Source organism: Plectropomus leopardus, chromosome 12 (genome assembly GCF_008729295.1).
Source record: "Plectropomus leopardus isolate mb chromosome 12, YSFRI_Pleo_2.0, whole genome shotgun sequence".
NCBI classification, from domain to species: Eukaryota; Metazoa; Chordata; class Actinopteri; order Perciformes; family Serranidae; genus Plectropomus; species Plectropomus leopardus.
Window position 1 is genome coordinate 29,779,245 of NC_056474.1, and position 22,623 is coordinate 29,801,867.

At 38.1% G+C, this 22,623-nt stretch overlaps 1 protein-coding gene across 1 annotated transcript in view; it reads right to left on the bottom strand.

Annotated features, from left to right (window-relative positions):
• Positions 1-22,623, bottom strand: part of tox (thymocyte selection-associated high mobility group box) — a 60,476-nt gene that overhangs the window by 20,644 nt on the left and 17,209 nt on the right. The window contains exons 2-4 of the mRNA XM_042498475.1: positions 16,506-16,571; positions 9,212-9,322; positions 2,885-3,169 (exon numbers count right to left, since the gene is read on the bottom strand). Coding sequence (XP_042354409.1) covers positions 2,885-3,169; positions 9,212-9,322; positions 16,506-16,571 — 462 coding nt within the window. The remainder of the gene's footprint in view (positions 1-2,884; positions 3,170-9,211; positions 9,323-16,505; positions 16,572-22,623) is intronic.

Here is a 22,623-nt window from a genome sequence, read left to right on the forward strand (position 1 = left end):
ATGCAAACTTCTCAGCTCTTCTATTTGCTTCAAACAAACAAAAGAGCAGTCTCAATATTAGCTGCAACTGAGTAGTCTTGCCTCTTCTTGGAATAATGCACACACACATTGACTTGAATCTTTCGAGCCCCCCACCAACCCCGATTAGGCTGAGCCAGGCACGGTTGCTAGGCAACCATCATTCATGGGCTGGCAGTAAATGAATGTTAGTATGAGAATATAAAAGCGAGGTAGAGAAACGGAGAGAGAGAAAAGGTAGGACTGAGACAGACAGAGATGGAAAATAAGCTCTTCCCTTCAGGCCGCTGAAATAATTACCTCCACTGTTACACAGTTAACACACAGGTTAGTCACAATCACAGAAAAAAAATCTGGATTTAATTAAAAATTATTGAAAACTGTCCTTTTGTGGTATTTTATGGTCTAATTCAACCACAGTGAGGGGTTGAGAGCTTCATCGGGAGGTTTCAAACTGATGCTTCATGTTCAGGCAGGTAGATTTAATATGGAGATGGAGGCAACAGACAAAGAGAAAGATCAAGAGTGGGAGGTGACAAGTTTCACTCTTAATAAAAGCAGAGAAATCTTTATTACAGATTTCGACACATCTGAACCTTTGTCACCCCCCTGAACATTCGGTTTCTATGACAGTTGAAGTAAGTACGAGTCTGTGAAGGTGGCGCTTTCATTTCTTTACTGTATGACACAGTCAGCCACATCACAGCTAAAAGCAAGATTTTCACTTTACTGTGAAATGAAGACTTAAAATATGAGGAAAATGTCACTTTGACCAGCTGCCATGACTTAAATAACACTGCCCCGGGCAATATTCCCCTTCCACACAGTTAAATGAATCAAATATGAAAGACTATAGTTAAAATATATCATCTGGATGTCACATCGTAACGCTCGCTCAGATCCTCAGCTTTCTTCCATTAGCTAAAGTCAAAGAATCTGTGAGCGAGTGATAGTCTGGCCTAAAATATGTCTGTAGAGTATCGAGCACAATGTGAGGTGAGTGCTCAAAGTGTGCAGTGAGTGTGAAGGAGCAGCAGCTGGTCAGCTTTGATTCATCTCACTTTCAATGGTTTTCACAGTGATCCCAACCTTCAGAGAAACGTCTAAAATCACCCCTGCAACATCCTGCACTTGTTTGCTCTCCGTGATCTGTGTGCACACTGTGTTCTAAAAAAACCAAATATTACCAGATACAGTGCCTCTAACAGGTTTGGAACTACAGTATCATCTTTCAGCTGACCTTTGACCTCAGACGGTGGGGCTTTTATACTGGGCAACTCTCAGTTAATGTGTGAAAAAATGGTGTAATTGAAAAACAGGAAGCTTGGGGTTGCAAGAAAGGGTAAATACTTGAAACATTGACAATCATACACAACTAGTAAATCCATGAAGACTTTTCAGGTAGGAAGAATATTTGAAAAGAGGAATATTAGCATGTTTATAAATTCTGGGTAGTTTTTGTAATGCATAGCTCTCTTTTATTTCAGCCTACAAAATGTCTAATCAGAGAGAAACATCTTTATGAGTGTGCAGGACCTTTAAAGGGACAGTTCACCCTAAATTCAAGAATACATGTGTTCTCTCTTAGCTTGAGAGCGATTTATCAGTCAAAACTGTTTTTGTGGGAGTCGCCAAGTGTTACAGAGTATCTGCCTTCTCTCCAGTTTAATGGAACTAGATGGCACTCAGCTTGTGGAGCTCGAAGTACCAAAAAAAAACCATACAGCAATGTCAGTGTCTAGAAAAAAAGTTTGTCCATGAAACTGCTCACAAAACGTTTCTGTGGATCATCTTGAGTAACTAGCTGCTTTTACACAGAGATGGCACTACAGGGCCCCAAAGAAGTCCCCCTTTATAGCGCCCCTGCATGTTTACACAGAACCAAATGATGGCAGCATCACTCTGCTCCAGCGTGGGATTAGACACGGCATCATGGCATCCCGCAATCAAAAGAAGCATGATGGGCGTGATGTTTAACACACGACTGTCTGCCTGACATACAATATATGCGATGGCAGCGCTTGCTAAACTATAACAATGGCATTAATGTGTCAATAACAATCATTTACCGTCCCTGTTATATGGTGGCTGATCTCGTCCTCTGCTCAGAGGGTAAGAAGCTCCTGAATCTCATTGTTTTCCCAGTGTGCAGACATTCACAACCGCCCTTCTCCTTCTTTAAATTTATAGAGCAGCTGTAATATGTATTTTTTTGGTGCCTTGAGCACCACAAGCCAATTTATAGAGCAGCTGTTAGCTGCTCTATAAATCTCCTGCGGTGGGTCATACACGTAAACACATCATCAAAGAATCACACCACTTGTCGTACATTGTCATGTCTTTCCGACTTCATGTTTGATACAGACTTTGTCTTGGGTCCGTTACTACGGCTGCACCCAGCTCAGAAGCGAGACCACTCTGTCCCCCTGTTTCATAATTGGATGTTACATAGAACGGTGGGGCAGAATAACGGGGTGATACTCCCGCCTTGAACAGGCTGTATAAATGCAGCTGCTGGGTCATGATTTCTGGAAAGAGACATTGCTGTTGAGCTGTAATATGTATTTTTTTTGGTTCCTTGAGCACCACAAGCCAATTGCTGTCTGGTTTCATTTTATTCGAGAGAAGGCAGACATCTTTACAGTCGATATCTCCAACACTCTGCAACTCACACCAAAACTATCTAGACAGATCTAGATTTAAACTTTAGTTGCCTCAGTAACGGTTTAGCAAACAAAAGGTCATGTTTTCTAATGTCATGTGTACAAATCCAGCTTCCAGATTTGACTGAATACTGTCACTTCCATTTTGCTGTCATTCTTTCCTAAAGCAGCATTGTTTTCAACATGATTATTTCTGCACTCACCACAGACAGTGTGCTGGTCATCGGGCCGCTATCTGGACTGAACGTGCCACCATCCTGGTTCAACAAAGCACCTCCATCTTGGCTCCCAGGCATGCCAGGCAGATCCATGCCCTGCAGCTGGTAGGGGTGGTGTGGAGCTGAGCTGGAGGGAGGGTCCAGAGGGTGGTATGGTCCAGAGCGGGAATCGTGGGGGAGATGGGGGGGCAGCATGTGGTCCGGCAGGGTGGGGGGGGTGATGGGAGGGATGTTGAAGTCCTCGTCGCCCAAACCACCCACTGAGTAAGACTAAAGAGAGACGGAGAGAAAATACGATTAAAGACACCAGTTTACTTTTTTAAAACCTTTTGAAACCTGAACAAATGGGCTTGATTTCTTTCAAAAACATGTAAAGAAGGCAATAAACCATTTAACAAGAAATTACTTAAACTAACAAAGTTTTTAAAAAAAGTAAACCAGGATATGACTTGAATCTAATCAAATAAGAAAAAAAATAAGATAATAACAATTATAAAAACAAGTTAATAACTTTAAAATTTGAAGAGGAAACAACAGCAAAATTAAAGAAAAAACTTAAAATTGCACAAAAATAAAGAAAAAGAAGACAAATATTACATACATACATAAACAGAGATATATTACAAAAATAAAATAATAATATTAAAACAAAAAAAATAATAATAATAATAATAATAGTAATAATAATAAAATAATAAATAATAATAAATAATAATAATAATAATAATAATAAATAATAATAATAATAATGGTTATTATTATTATTATTATTACTATTTTATGGTTATTTCCTTGTTACATTTTTATAATTTCTTGCAATTTGTGCGGCATCTGTTGTCATGGTGCTCATTGTGATATTTTCCTCAAGGTTTTGAAAGAAACCCAAATCAATCCGCTTAAGGTTTCAAAAGGTTCAAATACCTGTGAAAGGTGTCCAAATGCAGCAGAAATAAAGTGATGCTGATCCAGGTTTCAAAGAGGGTAATCATATAATTCACCACAATGTTGTTTTCCTCTTTGTGGGACAAAGTCAAGTTCGGGGACATATCGTGATAGAGCATGGCTAGATGGGCCATGTTGCCTTCAGCGCAGTGACAACTTGGAAGAAAATCAATAAGAATTACATAGGGGACTATAAGAGACCAAAGTGTCATGAAACATTACTGTCAGAGATAATAGATGGAAGAGATGGAGAAAGTGCCCATCAACATTACCCCAGAATGCTGAATCGGGTCTGATGTACAGCTCTGTGTGGTGTCATGTCGTCCTCAGTCGGAGCTCCTATCACACACTAATTAGCACTAATGATATCCCCAGCCTCGTGAGCAAACACTCACTCATTCAGCAACAGAACAACACCGTAGTTTATATGTACAAGCCCCCTTTTTGCCTGAGAGAATACACACAGGCGGATCTTTGTGTGTAGAAATACATCAGTGCTTATCTGACATGCCGAAAGAAAACCAGCAGCAGTGGTCTCTCGTATATGATAATGAATCACTCTGAGAGCAGAGACAAATGAGAGGGAGACATGAAGAGGGAAATGGAGTGAGAGAATCATGCGAGAGAAGAGTGAGAGACACCAGGGTGAAGAGAGAGAGAGAGAGAGAGAAGGGCAGCGTTGGAGAAGCCCTCTCATACTAATCTGACAGAGGAGATCTTTTATAGAGACTGACAGCCTTTTCTGCTCGGCTAGCCACACCAGTCTCTCTCCCTCTCGCACTCTTTTGCTCTTCATCTCTCTCCGTCCTTCTCCTTCCACCCCTCTTTTGCCCTCTCTGCTTTCATCCTCCATTTCTCTTTCATCTCCCTCTCACTCTTTCACTCTTTTCTACTCCATCTCAAACCAATATGCATTGTGGAGTTGTGGGTTGCGTGACTTGTGAGCTGAGTGATAAGTAAGGAGTCTGGTACTGTGATGTATATGCTCACTTTGTAATTAAGGACCACTGTGGTAAAAAAAAAAAATAAATTAAGAGTTCATAGTTTCACCACATTAAAATGAAACGGAGGAAAACATAGAGCAGAAAAGTGCAACAAGGAAAATTATCACAGGTTGCACCCCAGCATCTAAAAAGCCCTCACATTATCCCCCTTTCAAATCTATAAAAATGCAGACACCTGACATGGGCAAACTGGAAATGTTCCCTCCCTGAGTGGTTCTGTAAAAAAACACTGTGTCAGAACACTTGGAGTGGTGCAACGCACTCTGTGTGTGAGCTGTCACTCCAAGACTTCTCCATGTGCATGTTTCCCTTGATACAAAATTTTTGCCATGCAAGCTCGGATTCTCTGCCCGAACCTGATTGGGCCAAACCGGCCAGTTTCTGGCCGGGCGGGGCTGTAATTTCTCACTATTCCCTCGAACTTGAATTGGGTCAGGTTCTTGCCAATTCAATATTTATTTTATTTTATTTTTTCATGAACTGTCTTGTGCTTGAATGGCACTTTGGCAGTAGTTGTACTAGACTGAATCAGGAGGGAAATAGACAGAAAGAAAGTAAAGTTAGTAAATCTGTGAGTTGCTTCGCACATTAAACACCTGGGTGCTAAAAGCCTACACCGGATTCATGAACACTGCTGGAAACTCTGATCGTAGGCACATGTGTATGTTCATGAATGCCAAACTATAGTAAACTGACAGCTATTCAAGCATTTAGCATACATCCCTGCCAATGAATGAGCACCATGTCAGGAGGTGATGAGCACTATGGATGGGTGCACCCTGTTGACCTACTAACATGCTGCATACAAAGAAAGAGAGAGAAAGGAAAACTTTTCTGATGCTAAACTTAAAGTTATTTTGGTTGGAGTTGACAGAGAAACTGTGGTGAACTGTCCTGTGGTTAAACTGCAATTTGGTTTTAATGGATAATGGTATCATATAAAACTAGAAGACCAGAGAAATCCAGTGATACCAACCATGTCATTATAGCTTCTCAGTAAGGAGACAGAATAATGCTCCAAAGTTAGGCTAAGTTTTGGCTGTAGAACAGCATGGCCTTTTCACAGGGGTCCCTTGACCTCTGACCTCAAGATAACTGAATGAAAATGGGTTCTGTGGGTACCCATGGGTCTCCCCTTTACAGACACTTTATGTTAGTCCCATGTTCCAATGGGCATAACCTTTTTAGGGTGTCTAGATCTACGATAACTGTCTTCTGACTCAACCTAAATGCACAGACTTACTAACTTACTGATATATGACACAGAATTACTGTGTCATATACCAGTGAAGGTCAGGTGCAAATAAAGCTCTTTCTTTCTGTGTTTCAAGAATCTACTCATTCCATTTTTTCCCCAAGCCATCCATCAGGTCCACTAGTTTCAAAAAGCTAAGCCTCATGTGTTGGACCACTTTCTCTACTACGTGTTTTTCGTGCTGAACACCTTATCATTTGTATCAAACACTGTGTTTATCAGGTCCTGATAAACCAACAGGTCCAACAGTCTGTTTCTTTAACACAGTGTCCTGCTGGAGCTCAGAGCTCTGCATAAATTACACTGTTTGTCTTCTCTCTCTCCCTCTCGTCTACTCTCTCCATCATTTCTTCAAGTTCTGAATAAATTACTCTTCTCTCTCTCTGTCTGCTCTTCCATTCATGTCAGTACAATAGCCTGTTCCCTGTGCACTGGGAGCTTCTGGAGAGACTAATGTAGTCAGGATTAAGTCCTTTCACACATGTTGTGTTCACATTACACACTTCTCACAAATGCATGTTCATACAATATGAAAAAGCACATACGTCTGTTGGACATGAATAATGTGTAACTTCCTATAAGAATGGTGATTAAAGGTCCAAAGGATTGGTTAGTGACTGATCTGTGAGAATATCTAATAATCATTAAATTAGATTAGGACTGTCTTTAATGTAAATAAATCTGTCTTTTTATACGATTGAAATGGTGCATTTTCTGGGCATAATTACTGAATGATTTTGTCCATCTGTAATCTGGGGGATAGGGGCCTATAGCAAACTTTTTTAAATGGATGTGTCCCTTTGTATCAATCTGTGTCCCCTCTTCAAATTTGGAGGTTTTTTGCAGGTCGATGAATGCAGCGCAGGCGGAGCTCTCCATTAGATCTTTGCTCCTCAGCAGTAGTTTGTGAATTGCAGGATATATAATTGATTTGTTGATCTGTTTGCAGCTGATCAGATGTGATCAATGGATGAGAGGAGCAGCTGCTGCGAGTGAATGCAAACTGTTAGACTTTGCAGAATGAATGTTAATGTTTCACTTTCAATGCACCTGCAGTTCTGCTACTCCAGTGGTGCAATGAGTTACTGAATTGTATATATTTTTAAAGTGCTCCTAATAACTGCTACAGCTCCAAAAATAGAGTAGGAAATGTGTGGAAAAACTTTAATGAACTTGCATATGATGGCGACTCCTAAACTAATGTACGAACCAGATCATGCTTTTGTGTACCGTTGTATCCCGAGAATCCCACACAGTAATGTTGGATCTGATGATTCTAATATATTTACTGACTAATGTCTGTCTTCCTAAACTGCTACAGTGATGACGTAAATTGTCCTTCTCTTCATCAGTTTGACCCCTCTTCTGGGAAACGGACAATTTAAATAGACTGTGAATGCAGAGACATACAGGTATGAAATATTATAAAAGTATCCTTTGAGAGCAGCAAATAAACATACACACTCAAACAGAGGGTACAGTATGTGTTTGATTGCCTCACTGGCATCCCTCTCATTTCATTTTCATTCTTGCTCTCTAAATCAAATAAAACTGTGACAGAGGTTGTGTGTGTTGAGAGACACAGATAGAGACAGACAGCATGCATTTCTATGGATGAAAATGAAAGTGCAGGAGAGAAGATGTCAAAATACTAAAGTATTTTTTAGCATAATAATGTGATAAAAATGTGTATGTATATACTTGTGTGAGCATACGTGAATGCAAGTGTGGGTGAGAACTGGGGGATTCCCTTATACTACTTTGGCTGGTTACCGTTACCATTCATACATATGATATTTAGCTGTTTAACACCTGGATCAATATCAGTTTTCTTCTCTAGCATCTAAACCTCTGAAACTTGAGAAAATTGGTTTGATTTCTGTCAAAAACACAGGGGCAAAAAACATTATGAGTAACTTGACAAGAGATGTCCAGTTAAATAAAAATAATAATAATAAAAAAAACAATTAGTAAAAGGTGACAAGGAAATTATCTGACAATCTGCTGGAGGGGAATATTAGATATGATCAAAAAACAGGGCCAATCTTACCAGAAAACTATATTTATAAATCTCTATAAATCTTATAACTTATATATGTTACAGAATACTTTCTTAAGGTTGTTTTGTTGTTGTTGTTGTTGTTGTTTTTTTTTTTACTAACTTCTTGATAGTTTTTGGGTCATTTTTTGTTTAGCTGCTTTTTGGCTTCTGACATTTTTCAGAGAAATCAAGCCTATTTGCTCACACAACAAAAGTGATCATTTGCAAAAGCATACAATCCATGCTCATGGAACTGGCTTATAACTCGCTCACAAACTTGTGAGAACTACACAGCAGGCAACAAATACTCTAAAAGAGGAGCTGTTGAGTCATTAACGAAGCAGTTTTAAATGTGAGCCTTACTCACAGGAAAGTAATCTCATGTTCACACTGGGGATGCAAAAACTGCTATTAATTCTGAGTAGAACTCCGAATAACCTTTTGGCCCTGCCCTCTGTCACCTTAACCTCCAGAGAAGTTGAGAAAGGTCGAATTGTATGCAAATTCCCTCTGACGCGTGGGAGAGGCAACCAATCATTCTTGTTTTAATTTACTCTGAAAGTAGAAACACCGGCAATGTCCTGATCAAGTGTTTTTGGCTCTGATCCCGATCTGAGTCATTTAATATTGGGTAATTCAATACCGAGTCTGATCCAGTACTTATAGTTTATATTTACCTAAGTGCTGATTAAATATAATAGCTATTTAAAATATTTACTATTTAAAAAAATACATTGTAAATAGGATTAGAACTCAATATTCCACCAACACTCAGTTTGTTTAAACATAGTGAGTGAAATTTTACATCTCGAACAGCGCACTTATACTCTAAAAACTAAGTTGGACAACTGCAAGTCCTGATCGGTGATTGGATAATACTGGCTGTACCACCTTTTTAGTGCATTTAATAAATGTCCTTTTCATATAAATGTCAGTTTTGTTTATTTACAGTCATATGCCTGTGGAGCTCAGTGATATGTGTGAGTTTCAGTGTTAAAAAGTCATCCGAAAGACAGAGTGTAGCCTGGACAATGTTGCGTTTATGCGTGTAAGTGTGTGTGTGCATTTACCCAAGGCAGACGGTGTGTGTCAGCCATGTGTGTGTCCCTCCTCCAGTGCTGTGAGGGCGGGTTGGGTGGCGTCACCTTGCTGAGAGGGTGAGGGGGCTGCGGCACACGAAACTGTGGGAAGAATAACAAAGACAAACAAAAGGTTCAAATAGACGCAGAGGCCGGAAAAAAGGTCGGAGGTCAAATGAAAAGGTCGCAAAGAGAAGCAAGGACAAAGCGAGAGGGAGGGACAAGGAGAGAGATTATACACAAGCCTTTCCTCATACACCGACACACATACAGTCTCCCTAACATGGGTCTAAATATTTAACTTAAGCTTTTTATTTTAAACCAACTAACAGCTACAACTGAAAAGCGATTTTAAAAAGAAAGAAAAAGAAAATTAAAGTCAAAGAGCTATTTGGAGAAAGAGAGAGATAAGAGAGAGAGAGAGGGAGGCTGTAAATAAATTGCTTGTTGATTCCCTCCACAGCTAATCCCTGATAAGAAAAGGTTGCAGCACTGTACAGCTGCAATGATCGAAGAAAGACAAACACATATTAACGTCAGGAGCACATAAAACACTGGCACAAACAACCTGCTTAGATTGAGTCCTTCAGGTTTTATTTGACATTTTTCTCCATAAAAAAGTGTGGTGATGAACATGTTCTTCTAACACCTTCATCCTGAACATTTATTAATATATAGAGTCACAGCTGAAAGCATCCCACTTCAACCACAACCACTGGGAGCTGGGCGAGCAGACGCTGTATTGATTAAAGAAACAGTTCAATATTTGGGAATATGCTTGTTCACCTTTGTCTCGAGAATTGGAAGACAAGATCAATGTTACTCTCATATCTGTCCATTAAATATGAACCTAGCTTAGCTTAGCATACATACAAATATATCCATATATACATATTTAAAAAGGCTTCCCTAAAAAGGAAAGGAAGGAAAAGGCTGTGTGACGGCCAGGTCAAGTGGTGAAAATACTCTCAATATTTCATAAACTTAGACTGATATTGATTTTTTAGGTAGGCTTTTTTTAAAAGTGGCTACAATATGTTTTGATATCAACCCCCGCTACTATATGTAATACACTGACTATACATGAAAAATTCCTTGAAAGCTGAGAGGGATTCCATATTCTGTTCTTCATTGTTAAATTTGTTGAACTGCATCAACACAGGAGGACATAAAGGAAACATAATTAAGGACTCATATTTCTGTGGTGATACATGTATTTTCTACACATCACCTTGAACACTACTAGTGTTGACCATTTGCCAGCTGTTACATTTCTTTGGAAATGGGAAACAGTTTTCATGTGTATTCTTAGGAATCCTGTTTCCCGGGCTGAAATCCTCGTCAGAACCCATGTTGTGAATTATCCATTATGTCACACAGTGTAAGCATAGAAGCTGCACGCTTGGCTGTGCTTGTAGTGTGAGTTCAGTTACGTACGAGACATAAAATCGTACGATATTTGCACAGTTTGAGGAGCACTTTGGAGTTTAGAGCCTCGCTCAGATGCAAATGATGGGAATGAGAGAATCTTGTTCATTCCTGTCTGCCAATCCTATTTTTTCAAAGAGACACACTTACAGTCAGCAGCTCTGTCACAGTGTGTGTTCAGGAATATACCGGGTCTCACTTAAGAAATGTTAGCAAATCCGAGTAGATTTGCAGAGAGATAGAAAAAAACTGAGATTATTTTTGGGCGGAGCTGTGAAAAAATATTTTCTTTTCTTTATGAAACTGTTATGAGGTGTCTTGTGCTTAAATCACACTTTGGCAGAACGTTTAATGGAGAGAATCGGGGGAAAGAAAGAGGAAGAGGGATGAGAGAGAGGAAAAGTGACGGAACAACCGAGCATGTGGAGATTTGCGGGAGAGAGAGCGCACGTAAAAGAGAGAGAAAGAAAATGAGAGAAAGAGAAAGGAGGACTGCAAGGCAACTTGGTCGGCAGTGTTTGCTTCTGCCTCCCCAGCAGTGGGACAGATGTGCGTAACATGCAGCGGAGAGCAGTGATCATCATCTGCACGCTGCATCGCCATGGATCGCTGTGCGTTCTAGTCGCACCGAGGGGCACAGCCTGCTTTGCTGAATCTGACATCCACGAGATGACAGACAAATACTTGTAATACATGTTTAAAATTTTTAAAAAATCATTTTATAATAAATAAAGTGAGATATAATATAGGCCTATTTTTACAGCACAAAGTCAAATTTTAATCAGTCTCGGGCCCAAAACTGAACACCATAGAGCACAAAATAAATTAAAACTGTTATTTCTGATAATGAAAAGCAATATTTGTGTGCATTCCTAATTTACACAAGTACTACCAGCAGTAACAGGCAGGTGTGGACGGAAAAATCGGAGCCACTAATAAACTGTATATGCTGAAACACATGAAAAGTCTCTTCTGCTAACAGTTTAGACACAAATTCATTCTGCTCACACTGAATGAGACCCAGTGTATTTACAGGTAAGTCACACTGTATCTGTATCTCCAAAAAAGGTCACAGCAGACCACGGTTGACTAAAGACATGAACATACTCTATGATGTGACCTCTAAATGACAAACCTACACACATATACTTTCACTGAGTCTCTCCCTTTCACTGTCTCAGGGTGAGATCAGTCACATTACAATGCTGCTCCATTAATGATTCAAAACATATCAAGAGTGAGGGTCAGACTGGACTCACATTGGCCACGTTCATCACAACACCCTCTGACTTTATGGAGGCATTGGTACTTCAGTAATAACGCCACAAATTCGTATTCCACACACCACTCCCCATCTTCTTATGGCACAACACTATGAATAAAACATCAAATCATAGATTCTTATACCACACAATATTCTCTACATTGTACCCCATGAATAATGAATCTCCAGTGGTGTTTCTTATTAATATGGGCTTTGCTTGGTGGTGAGGTAATTCTGTACTAACAAACACACATCTTGCTCTCTAGAGGCTCCACTAGGCCTCTGGAAACTACACAGTGAATGCAGCTACACCCACAGACGTAGAAAAGTGGAGTTTGCTGCACAGCGCTGTTCCACGACTGTTGCTTAGTGATCTAAAAACAGCTGATCTTTAACATGTTGGTCATCGCACAATGAGGTGACGTAACACAACAGCTGTACATACACCGTCAACCACCCTTAAACCTACATCTTACTTTATGCAGTGAACTCAATGTTCTGGAGTGGAAACTTCCACCCATGTGTCCACTCTTGACACTTGTTATCCCGTGTAGCGTCTCAGGGGGCTGCAGCCTCAGTCGGCACTAATGCAGGACACTCTGGAAAGTTTCAAGGAGACTTCTTTGATGGAAATGATCGGTTGATTACTGTACTCTGGGGGAGGAGGGCTGCAAATGATAATTATTTGGATTATAGTTTAATAATCCAAGCCTACAATTAACTATTTCATTTGAAATCTATAAAGCTTGCCAATGTGTCAATCAAAGGCCATGTTCAGCAAAAGTCCCCAAAATCCTCTAAGTTTGATGAATATCTATCTATCTGTACTGTCCTGTACATTTTTTATGATGAGTTAAAGGAAAATAAGGATAGTTAAGTCCTCATCTATTAAGGCTATACAAGTTTGGGACCTAAACAATAAAAGATAAAAGACATAAAAGAGTGACTTTTTTTCCTTCTAGCTCTGCAGTAGTTTACATTTAAGAGACGCAGTTTAAGTAGGTCGAGGCAATATGGCTTTAAAATACTATTTCAATATTTTAAGGCTTTATGCAGATACATGATATTTATCTTGATATTTTTAAATGTTCTTTAAACTAATTTAACTACTACAATACGAAACTGGTGAATGAACTGCAGCCACAATATAGTTAAAGTAGCTGTTGTTATATAATTAAGTTGAATACACTACTTTTTCAATAACATTTGATAAAATGTGATTAAAAGGAAGTTGAATAAAATACTTTTATAATGAAATTTTAAAAAATAGGCGTATTGTAATAATTCAATAAATCAGAGCAGGACTCATGATGCTTTAATTTTGAAAGACTTGGCTTTTCTCAGGCAGGGAGTGTCAATATTTTTGTTGTGGTCTTGAAGCTCCCGCTCAACAGTTGGATGTTACTGTTACCAGAGAGTTAATCAGATACAGCGGCGTCTTTAACTGTGAGGATTCACTGGCTGTGAGCGGGCAACAAACCAACAGCTCTGCAGTTCAGATATTACTAGTATTTGCGAGTCATGCTGGTGCTCTGTGGTCGCAACATGTTACTAAATAGTCACATTCGGAGCTCTACAAACACAAACACAGGCCTCACCTGCTCACACTACCACCACTGCCACTCATTAAGTTAGATTGTTACCACAGCGCTGTGAAACATGATGATTTATTCTCTGTAAGCTGGAAACAAACTAACAGCTCTCCAGTTCATAAATTTGTAGTATTTGTAAAATGCAGCAGTGCTCCAAGATTGCAAAATGTGACTAAATAGTCACCGCCTGGAGCTCTGCAAAAGCCCTGGTTTGTGTGTGTGTTTGTGTAAGAGAGGTGGCGAGCCGTGGGAGAGAGCAAGAGAACCAAAATGCCCCTGGCTTATAAAAATGATGTGACAATTTATACTCAGTGTTCACGATATTATCATTCTATGTATCGCATGTGCGATACCTCGAGTATATTCAATATATCGCCCATCCCAAAGTTAAAACTGTATTGGATCTTTGTCATTGACTGTGTAAACTGGTCAGGGGCTGGATAATAATGCGTACTGACTTTGTTTAATTTTGTGTTGTTTTATTTTTTATTTTGTTTATTTTATATGTTGTTTATTTTGAAAGACGCTCTATAAATAAAATGTATAATTAGTAAGTGTAATTTTAGTGTGACATCAGCTGCTTTTGTCACAAGGACACAGAGCGTAGATGTATTCAGAATATCAGTAAGCAGTTATTTCGACAGACTGCTTACTGTCATTGTTACACGATGAGTGGAGTAACAGCCCTGACACACCAAACCAGCAACTGGTCGACGGTCAGTGTCGGGCTGCTATTGAGAGTGTGTCCCTCACTAAAATAGTCAAATTTTTCTCATTTGTTACGCCTTACGAAAACAGTATTTCTGCTACAATTTAGAGTCAATTAAAAAACTAAGTGACACAAAATTTAATCAAGAAAGTAATTACAGAATTAAGAACATTATTATTGTCATTTTCAAGCCCAAATCATAGTAGATTACCCAAAGATATACTGTCGGCTTATTAAGCTATCTAATTCTATGCAAACATCCCAAAGACAGGAGCTACTTTTAAAGCCAGAATTGCATTTAATAAGTAACTCCTGTGGCACTCCACACGTTGTGCTCAGTAATCCTCCACAGTGCTGCAGCAGGTCTCTGTTTAGCTTCGAGATAGAGAATCATTGTAATGCTTTCTGTGCCTCAGGTTGGCTGCAGTAAGTGATATTGATTTGTGGAACAGGAAGGGAGGAAAAGTTGATTTGATGCAACTGGAAATAACTGAAGACTGAAATAGCTAAAGGTGAGCTCAAAGACACAGAGGGCAGCGATCGAATGATCATAAAGACAGCAACGACAAAAACCTCCTGTAAATTAATATCATTAATGCACTACACTGTAAATTAATCTGGACATGGGTATGATTGCAACATTTGTATACTTCACAAGTATATTTACACACACAAAAATAGTCAGTTCTTTTCCTTTATTCTGCAAAAAATATTTCTACTTAACTGCTGTTGTGAAAAAGAATATTCAGCTAACACTACCGTTAACATGCAGTGTGAACTCTTAACATGCCTTAACATGTCATATGTTACGCCACAATATGGAAAAGCAGAGCAGCTGTAGCAGCCCGTCATTCGGCTTCTTTGCTTTAAAATGGGATTGTTTTTACAGTTTCCGACTGGTGGTGGACTTGTTGGACCATGTGAGCTCAGTCCTCCTCCTTCATTCCTTCAAACAGTCTTGAAAAGCTTGTTGTTGTGATATTCATGCATATCCAAAAACCTGTTGATATCCAGGTCTTTTTATTATGTTAAAAAGTAGGACTGCTTTTCTGCACACATTTCTATCACTGCTTTGCAAAACTGTTGGCAAGTTGGTGTGTTTATAATGTATCCATGACAACACACAGAGCTGACCATAAACACACTAGAGGCCGTATGAAGAAAAGTGCAGTAAAAACCCAAGTTGAGATGTTTATTCCACATTGACTGTATGCACCCCCAAAAATGCTATTAAAGCCTGACTACAATATCATATCCCACATGTCTTAATCTGAAAATGCTAAATTTAGAAAAGGCCTAATTTGGAATATTTGAGGGGAATATGACTGGCATCAAAGTCAGAATATTCTAAATAATAGGGGAATACTAAAAAGTAGTTTGGGGGACCCATCACCAGTGCCTAAATAAATGCTGCTGGTTGCAAGATAAAAAAAATATTTTTTTGATCTAGATAAACTTTTTAAGTTGCAAGCATGATTTGGATGAGTTGTGTTGACATTTATGTTGACAGTTAAATCAAATATTGTGTGAATTTTTAAGTTAAATGTATCTGTTAATTGATTTAAAGCGAAATTTAAGTTGTAGTAAAGTAATGAAATTGACTTGATAATCTAATTATTTAATTTAATTATTTATTAATCATTTCTTACTTTCTTATGTAAAAATGAGACACAAAGTGAGCTTGTGAAAACATGCAACGGGCCATAATTAAAACTATCAAGCCTGATAAATAGCACTACAGGTAAGAGGAAAGAAATATATTCTAGATTTTGGGGTGAACTGTCCTTAGAAGAGCTAAATCCAAACAGCAACACATCCATCTATTAATGCCACATGTTTTGGTTCCTTTATACTACCTGAACCACATTAGAAAATGGCAATGAGCAAGGAATTCCCTGCTTAAATTGTGCAAGTGTGAAAAAATGGATTGGATATGCGTGTACCAATGTGATCGCCTGCAAATTAAATGTATCCTCATTTATTCATTTTGTGTACACCTCCCATGTACTTGTGTTTGCAACAGATTGTTTCGCATTTGCACGTCAGCAATTCCGCTTTTAAACCGTGTTTTGACAAGATACAGCACATCCAATTCTGTTGGGAAATGTTACAACACGTTCACAAGTAATTAGTTCCATTTAGAAAAAATAGCTCAATGTAATTAGAAACTAGGAAATGTCAGAGGAACGGCTTCATAGGGCAATCACTCTGTCTATGTCTCGCTCTGTCACACACACACACACACACACACACACACACACACACACACACACACAAAGCATTAACACTAACCTGATTGGTTGAGGGGAAGTCGAGGCCAGCTTCTGGCATCCCCAGGAACATGGTGTCCCCATCCAGCTGGAGAGAACAAAAACGCAAGAGAAACAATGTCAACAAACTAGAACCAAACACAGAGAAGGTGAAGGTCTGGGCCCTGTTTTCCACTAACAATCAGTCTCATGAACAGACTTAACCCTTCGAAACCCGGAGAGACATCACTTTTCTTGTGCTGCTATCACAAGCCTTTCACAAGTATTGAAACCTTTGAGTCACAAACAAATTGGTGCAATTTCTTTCAAAAACATTAGAAAATGGCAATGAGCAACTTGGTAAGAAATGTTCCAGAAATTGCTAGAAATCAGTAGATTAGTAGATGGTTTTGTTTTGTGCTAATTTTCAGGTAATTTTCTTGTACTTTTTGCTAGTTTCTTGCAAAACGTTTGAGTAATTTCTGCTTTGGTTGCTTATTGCCCTCTTATGTCTGTGAAACAAATCAAGTCAGTTTACTCACATTTAAAGGGTTAAACTTATTGTCCATCACACAGGAGCTGAGAAAAGCTTATTTTACGGTAACCCTATGTAAGCCAAATATTTGCCATATCCGGGTATCGCTATGCTCCTTTTCCGCAAAACCCCTTCCCAGTTGGTTCTGTGAGGGGAGCATACATAATAAATGACTCATATTAAACAGGATAATGACATCACTTTGACTCTAGTTTAAAGGATATTGAGCAGCAAAACAAAGTCCAGCTAAAATGACAGAGGAACTTTAACTTCCACATGAGACGACAGACGCTTCAATAACACATCACACAGGATCCCACTTTAATAAATAACTGGATGGTTTATAAACTGCTGGATGCAAATTAATTGCTTTGTATGATCATAGCTCAGTGGATTTATTTATTTATTTTATTAGAATATCACACAATTTAATTTTAACTGAATTAAACGGTCAGTCTTGCTCTAAAAGCAACAATTGAATAAAACATTTGAGGCAGCATCAGAAACTTCCTTCCCTTCTCCTGCTCCCTCACTGCATCTTGTCACTTTTTCCTGCTTCCTTAACCCTTTGAAACCTAGAAGACACCACTTTTCTTGTGCCGGCGTCAGATGCCATTCACAAGTATTTAAACTTTTGAACTCCCAGTACATTGGAAAAAATTAGAAAAAGGCAATGAGCAACCAGGTAATACTTCATGTTGTGCAAATTAGTAGGTTTAGATTTTAGTTTGTTAAGCTTTGGAAAAATGGAGAAATGTTGTTTTTAGCTTTCTTTAACATGTCTTTTTCTTTATTTCTTTTTATCCTTTTTACTAATTTTCAGGTAATTTTCTTGTACTTTAACTAAAATTCTTGCTTATTTTTCATTGCCCTCCTCCCATGTTTCTGAAAAAAATCAGAAAAGTTTGCTCAGGTTTTAAAGAGTTAAATTGTGTTGCAATTTCATACATGTTTTTTAAAACATGACCTGTGATTTTCAGTTTGTATTTAAATCACAACTACTAAAGTGACCAGTGCGCCATCTAATCAAACCAATGCATATTATGCATATGTTTTTCTGTAGGTCGAGCTGGAAGCTAACTTCGTCCTGGTTCCCTCTTCAAAACGCCTATAGAAGTTTTCCATGGGATTTTGGATCATTGCATCATAAGCTTTGTGTTAAACAAATGTTTATGATATTCACACATTTTTTTCAGTGAAATAATTGCCACAAATGAAAAACGCTTCATGGATTTTTGAAGCCTAAATGCAATCACCAGAAATAAAAAGTAATTGGTAGGCTAAAACGATAGATGTGGAGAATGAAGTTTGTGTGCACTGGAAAAGTGTCCCAATAAAGAATACTCCATGAGTCAGTATGTGTGCTAAATCTGAGCATGAATTTAAAAAACTTGATCTCAAATCGTTTTTAATGTGCTGTTCAAAGACAATTCTACTCTTAAATTGCAGTAAAATTCAAAAGTCAAAGTATGACATCTGTCGGTGTTTATGTAACATAATTTCCCGTTACACCATTTCCTGTCCAAAACAGGACATCATTTTGCCATCTTGTTTACTATCAGTATACACTGTACACTATGATGATATATATGTTAGATAAGACACAATGAATCCTATCAGTATTCAGTATAGGCTTTTATTTTCTCATTTCCGTCTCTTATCTCCCCTACACTTCCTCTTGTGGGGGCTCTGCGCTTCATCTTTCTCCATCAGCGTGTTTTAGTCCTACACTACAGACAGCAGTGAAGAACAGAGGTTTGAATGTCACTGTCGTAGGTTCCCGCTCATATCACCAGATCACATATTCACTTTAAGTGGCTAAAAACAGCTTGTGTTGGCTTCTTCTGATATATTATAATGGTTACTTTTTATCCACTGAGACCCATTTTAGTAAAGCATTAATTTAACATCATTAAGTTACATCTCCAGTGAAAGACAATACTGTATGGCAGCCTTTTCCTGTCGCTGAGTATTGTTTGTAATGGCTCCATACGTCTTTAGAAACTGCTAACTCATTTTAATAGTCTTAGTCCAGGTTTGAGTCCTCACGTCTGAAGCAGAGATCATTTCACTGTTTTTTAACTTTTGTAAGTGTGCTTTCACAGAAATAAAATCTGCTTTTGCATATTACTATATCGGACATTTGACAGACAGTATACGTCAGGACAAATGTTGACATTGTACGTTCCTGCAAATGTACGATAGGTTATGTTTCATTTATACATATAAGTTTCATACGTATCATATCACATTTCTAAAGCAATGCAATATACAGTATGTGCTGACACTAGATGATGCTCCCATGAACATTTATTACCTCCACATGTGATGTTTAGGGCCCTAACCCTTCTGTAAACACAAAGGTAGATGGTGTGACATCTCAGGGAGATGCCTGCCAAGCCGCACACTACTGCAGACCACTATATGAGACCCACAAACAATTAAAATAGGTTGTTTTTGGCAAACTGTTGCTGTCTTACCAGTAGGGATTGTGCCACTAAAACAGATATATTTTTAATAAGGCATGATCTCAGCATTGTTGAAACATTGAGTTTGAAGTTTGAATGTATCTGCTACACAATAACGTGCAAAAGTAACGTATCCACGGTTTGCAGAAACATACACTCCATAAATGTATTCTGCTGACTGGGTTGACAATAGAGTAACATACAATATGCAGAGTAACTTTAGTAAGTTTATTCAGCCTCATCTTGAACACCACAAACTGCTGACACAGACCTCCTGACTGTGTGCGTCTCAACACAGTCTAACTTGCTTTGGAAACGTGAAGAATTTTAAGAAATTCGTTCAAACATTGTTTAAAAACTTTCTTAAGTCCTAAGATCGATCTTGTCTGTAAATGGGCTATTAGCCAAAAGTTACAATAAAAGCAGTGGAATTTAGGGCAATATTACTTTTTTTAAAATTCATTTGTTCATTTAACTGTGTGTCATCTATTATTCAGAGCCCAAAGTGATGTCATCAAATTACTTTGTTGGCTGGAAAAGTGTCAAAAACCAAAAGCATTCTATCCAAAGACATGGAAAATCATGAAAAGACATGACAAAGAAATATCTATCAATTATGTATAATTTCCAAAATTGTTGCTGGGACAGCAGTGTGTTGTTGGTGCTGTTTGCTCTCCGTTGTTTTGTTTTTTTTGTGGTGTGTCTCTGTGTACGTGCTGTAATACAAACTGCCTCTCTGAGGACAATAAAGTTTTCCAAACTGGATTAAATGAATAGTTCTGGCAGTAGCCAAATTACATGCTGGCAGTGCTATTTGTAGCTTCAGTCTAAAGACTAGCTGCAGCTAAATCCCACACACACACACACGCACGCATGCACACACGCAAAACTATAAAACAAAGATATTCAAATGATTTACGGGATCCTGGGTCCATAATCATTGTCTTGGTTGACAAACACACACAGAGGAACATTTGAACAGGTGGGGAGAAGCAAGGCACTGTCATCTACACACACACACACACACACACACACACACACACACACACACACACAGAACTACAAACACAGGTGGATAGTTGGACAGACAGGTGTAACTGCCCCATCCATTCACCAGCTGTTGGGTATTATGCAAATGAGGTGTAGGTTTACAGAGTCAACAGAAAGCTAAGGCAGAGTTGTAAAGACATAACACACACACACACACACACACACACACACACACACACAATGTGGCTTATAGAATTAACAGGTATTTTTAATGCCTAATAAGAGACATATTGATATACACATATCAAACAGTAACAGTAATGAGAGTGATGAGAGCAGAGGGCGAGATCTTCACCTCTCCGCCTCGTCTGTATGCCTGACCGTCTTCCTCTGTGGGAGCAATCAAAGTTTTTCTGACAAATCCGAGGAGAGGAAGAGGGGAGCAGACCTGCTGACCTCACTGTCAAGGACGCTTCTTCAATTTACCTTTGATAGACCACATGGATCACACGCAGACACACACACTTTGTATGCCGGCGCGGAAAAACAGGCTCACACAACAAACTTAAAAGCCACAAGCTAAAATGGGTAAAATAACAATAATACAATAACTAATGAAACTAAAAAAGTGCCTCAAAGAAGTGTGTTTAACTACTTGTAGAACCAAATAATATAATAATTTCCAGAAAATGTAAAATAAATGTGCATTTAACTTATTTGAATATGTAATAAAACCCAATAATGTAATAGTTTGACCATTAATGTACTAAAGCTGATACTGACACTTTTATTGTAATACCTTATTACATTTTTGGGAATTCATTTCTTTTATTTATTTTCTGTTTATCTCTTTCACCTCTTTAATTTATGTTTTATTTATTGTATTTCCTTTTATTTTTTGTTTAATTGTTTTTATTGTTTATTTCTTTGCAATTTTTTATATTGACTTTTACGTCTTGCATTATTTGTGTTCTGGTTTTAAATTTTATCCTAATTGTATACTAGTTTTGTCTTGCTTGTATTAATTTATTACTATTTGGCTCTCCGTTGTTGTATCGCTGTCAATGTATCCCATTTCTGCTTTGCTTTGTTTAGCAAAGCACAGTGTAAACTCTGTTTTAAAAGGTGATATATCAATTCATTATTATTGTTATTATTATTATTATTATTACTACAGTACAGTGCTAACTTTGCCTTATTAGAATAATATAAATAACCACTGGTGTAAAAAGTACCCAGAAAAATAAGTATTAAAACAGTAGTTTTCAAATTTTTGGATCTGACCCCTATTTGACACTACAAAATCCATAATTAATTTCCCATTGAACATGATTTTAGTTTATTAAATCGTTGTCTACTAACAATGTACCACTGGTCAGCTGTTGTAAATTTCAAGTTCTACTTAAAGCCTTGAAATTACGTTTCCAAAACATGGCATTAGCGTCAAATGTTAGTGTCATGTTAGCCTACTGAAAGCACTAAGAGGAATATCAATATTTATGTCTGCACACTTTATATTTCTGAGAAAAATAACATGTTTAACATTTTTATTTCATCAGTTTTGAAAACAAGGCAAAAAAACACCTAAAAGGCATTATTTTATTATCAGGACACTTTATGACATTACTGGTCAAGTTAATATACATTACTGGGTTTTCAGGGAATTATTACATAATTGGGTACTACACACCTGTTTCCCAAATAGATATGATCCAAACTGGATCTTTCTACAGCAGAGCCTGGTCTGGGGCACACATTTTTCTAATGGTTTCTCAATGCCTGTTACAAATGCTGTGTTTCTATACCGCACTATCTCTGCCACATCAGATTTTCATGGAATCAAACCCTGTTTTTGATACAACTGTATTTATGGTCTACATTTTTTCAACCATAACCATTACGCACTTACATTACACCCATTACGCTGCTTTACATTACATCACTCTACAGACCAACTGTTAAAATCCTTAACAAGTTTAGTTACAAGTTGTAGTTTTCTACCTGAAAGTGATTGTTGTTGCTGGCGTGAAGTTATGGTGATTTGTTCTATACTTTTAAAGGCTACATAAATTATACCATGTTCATAATATTGCCTGTTTGAAATGTGCTTGTTTACCTTATCACAATCACTCCTCAACAAGAAGTGTTGCCACAGCTTCACACAGCCT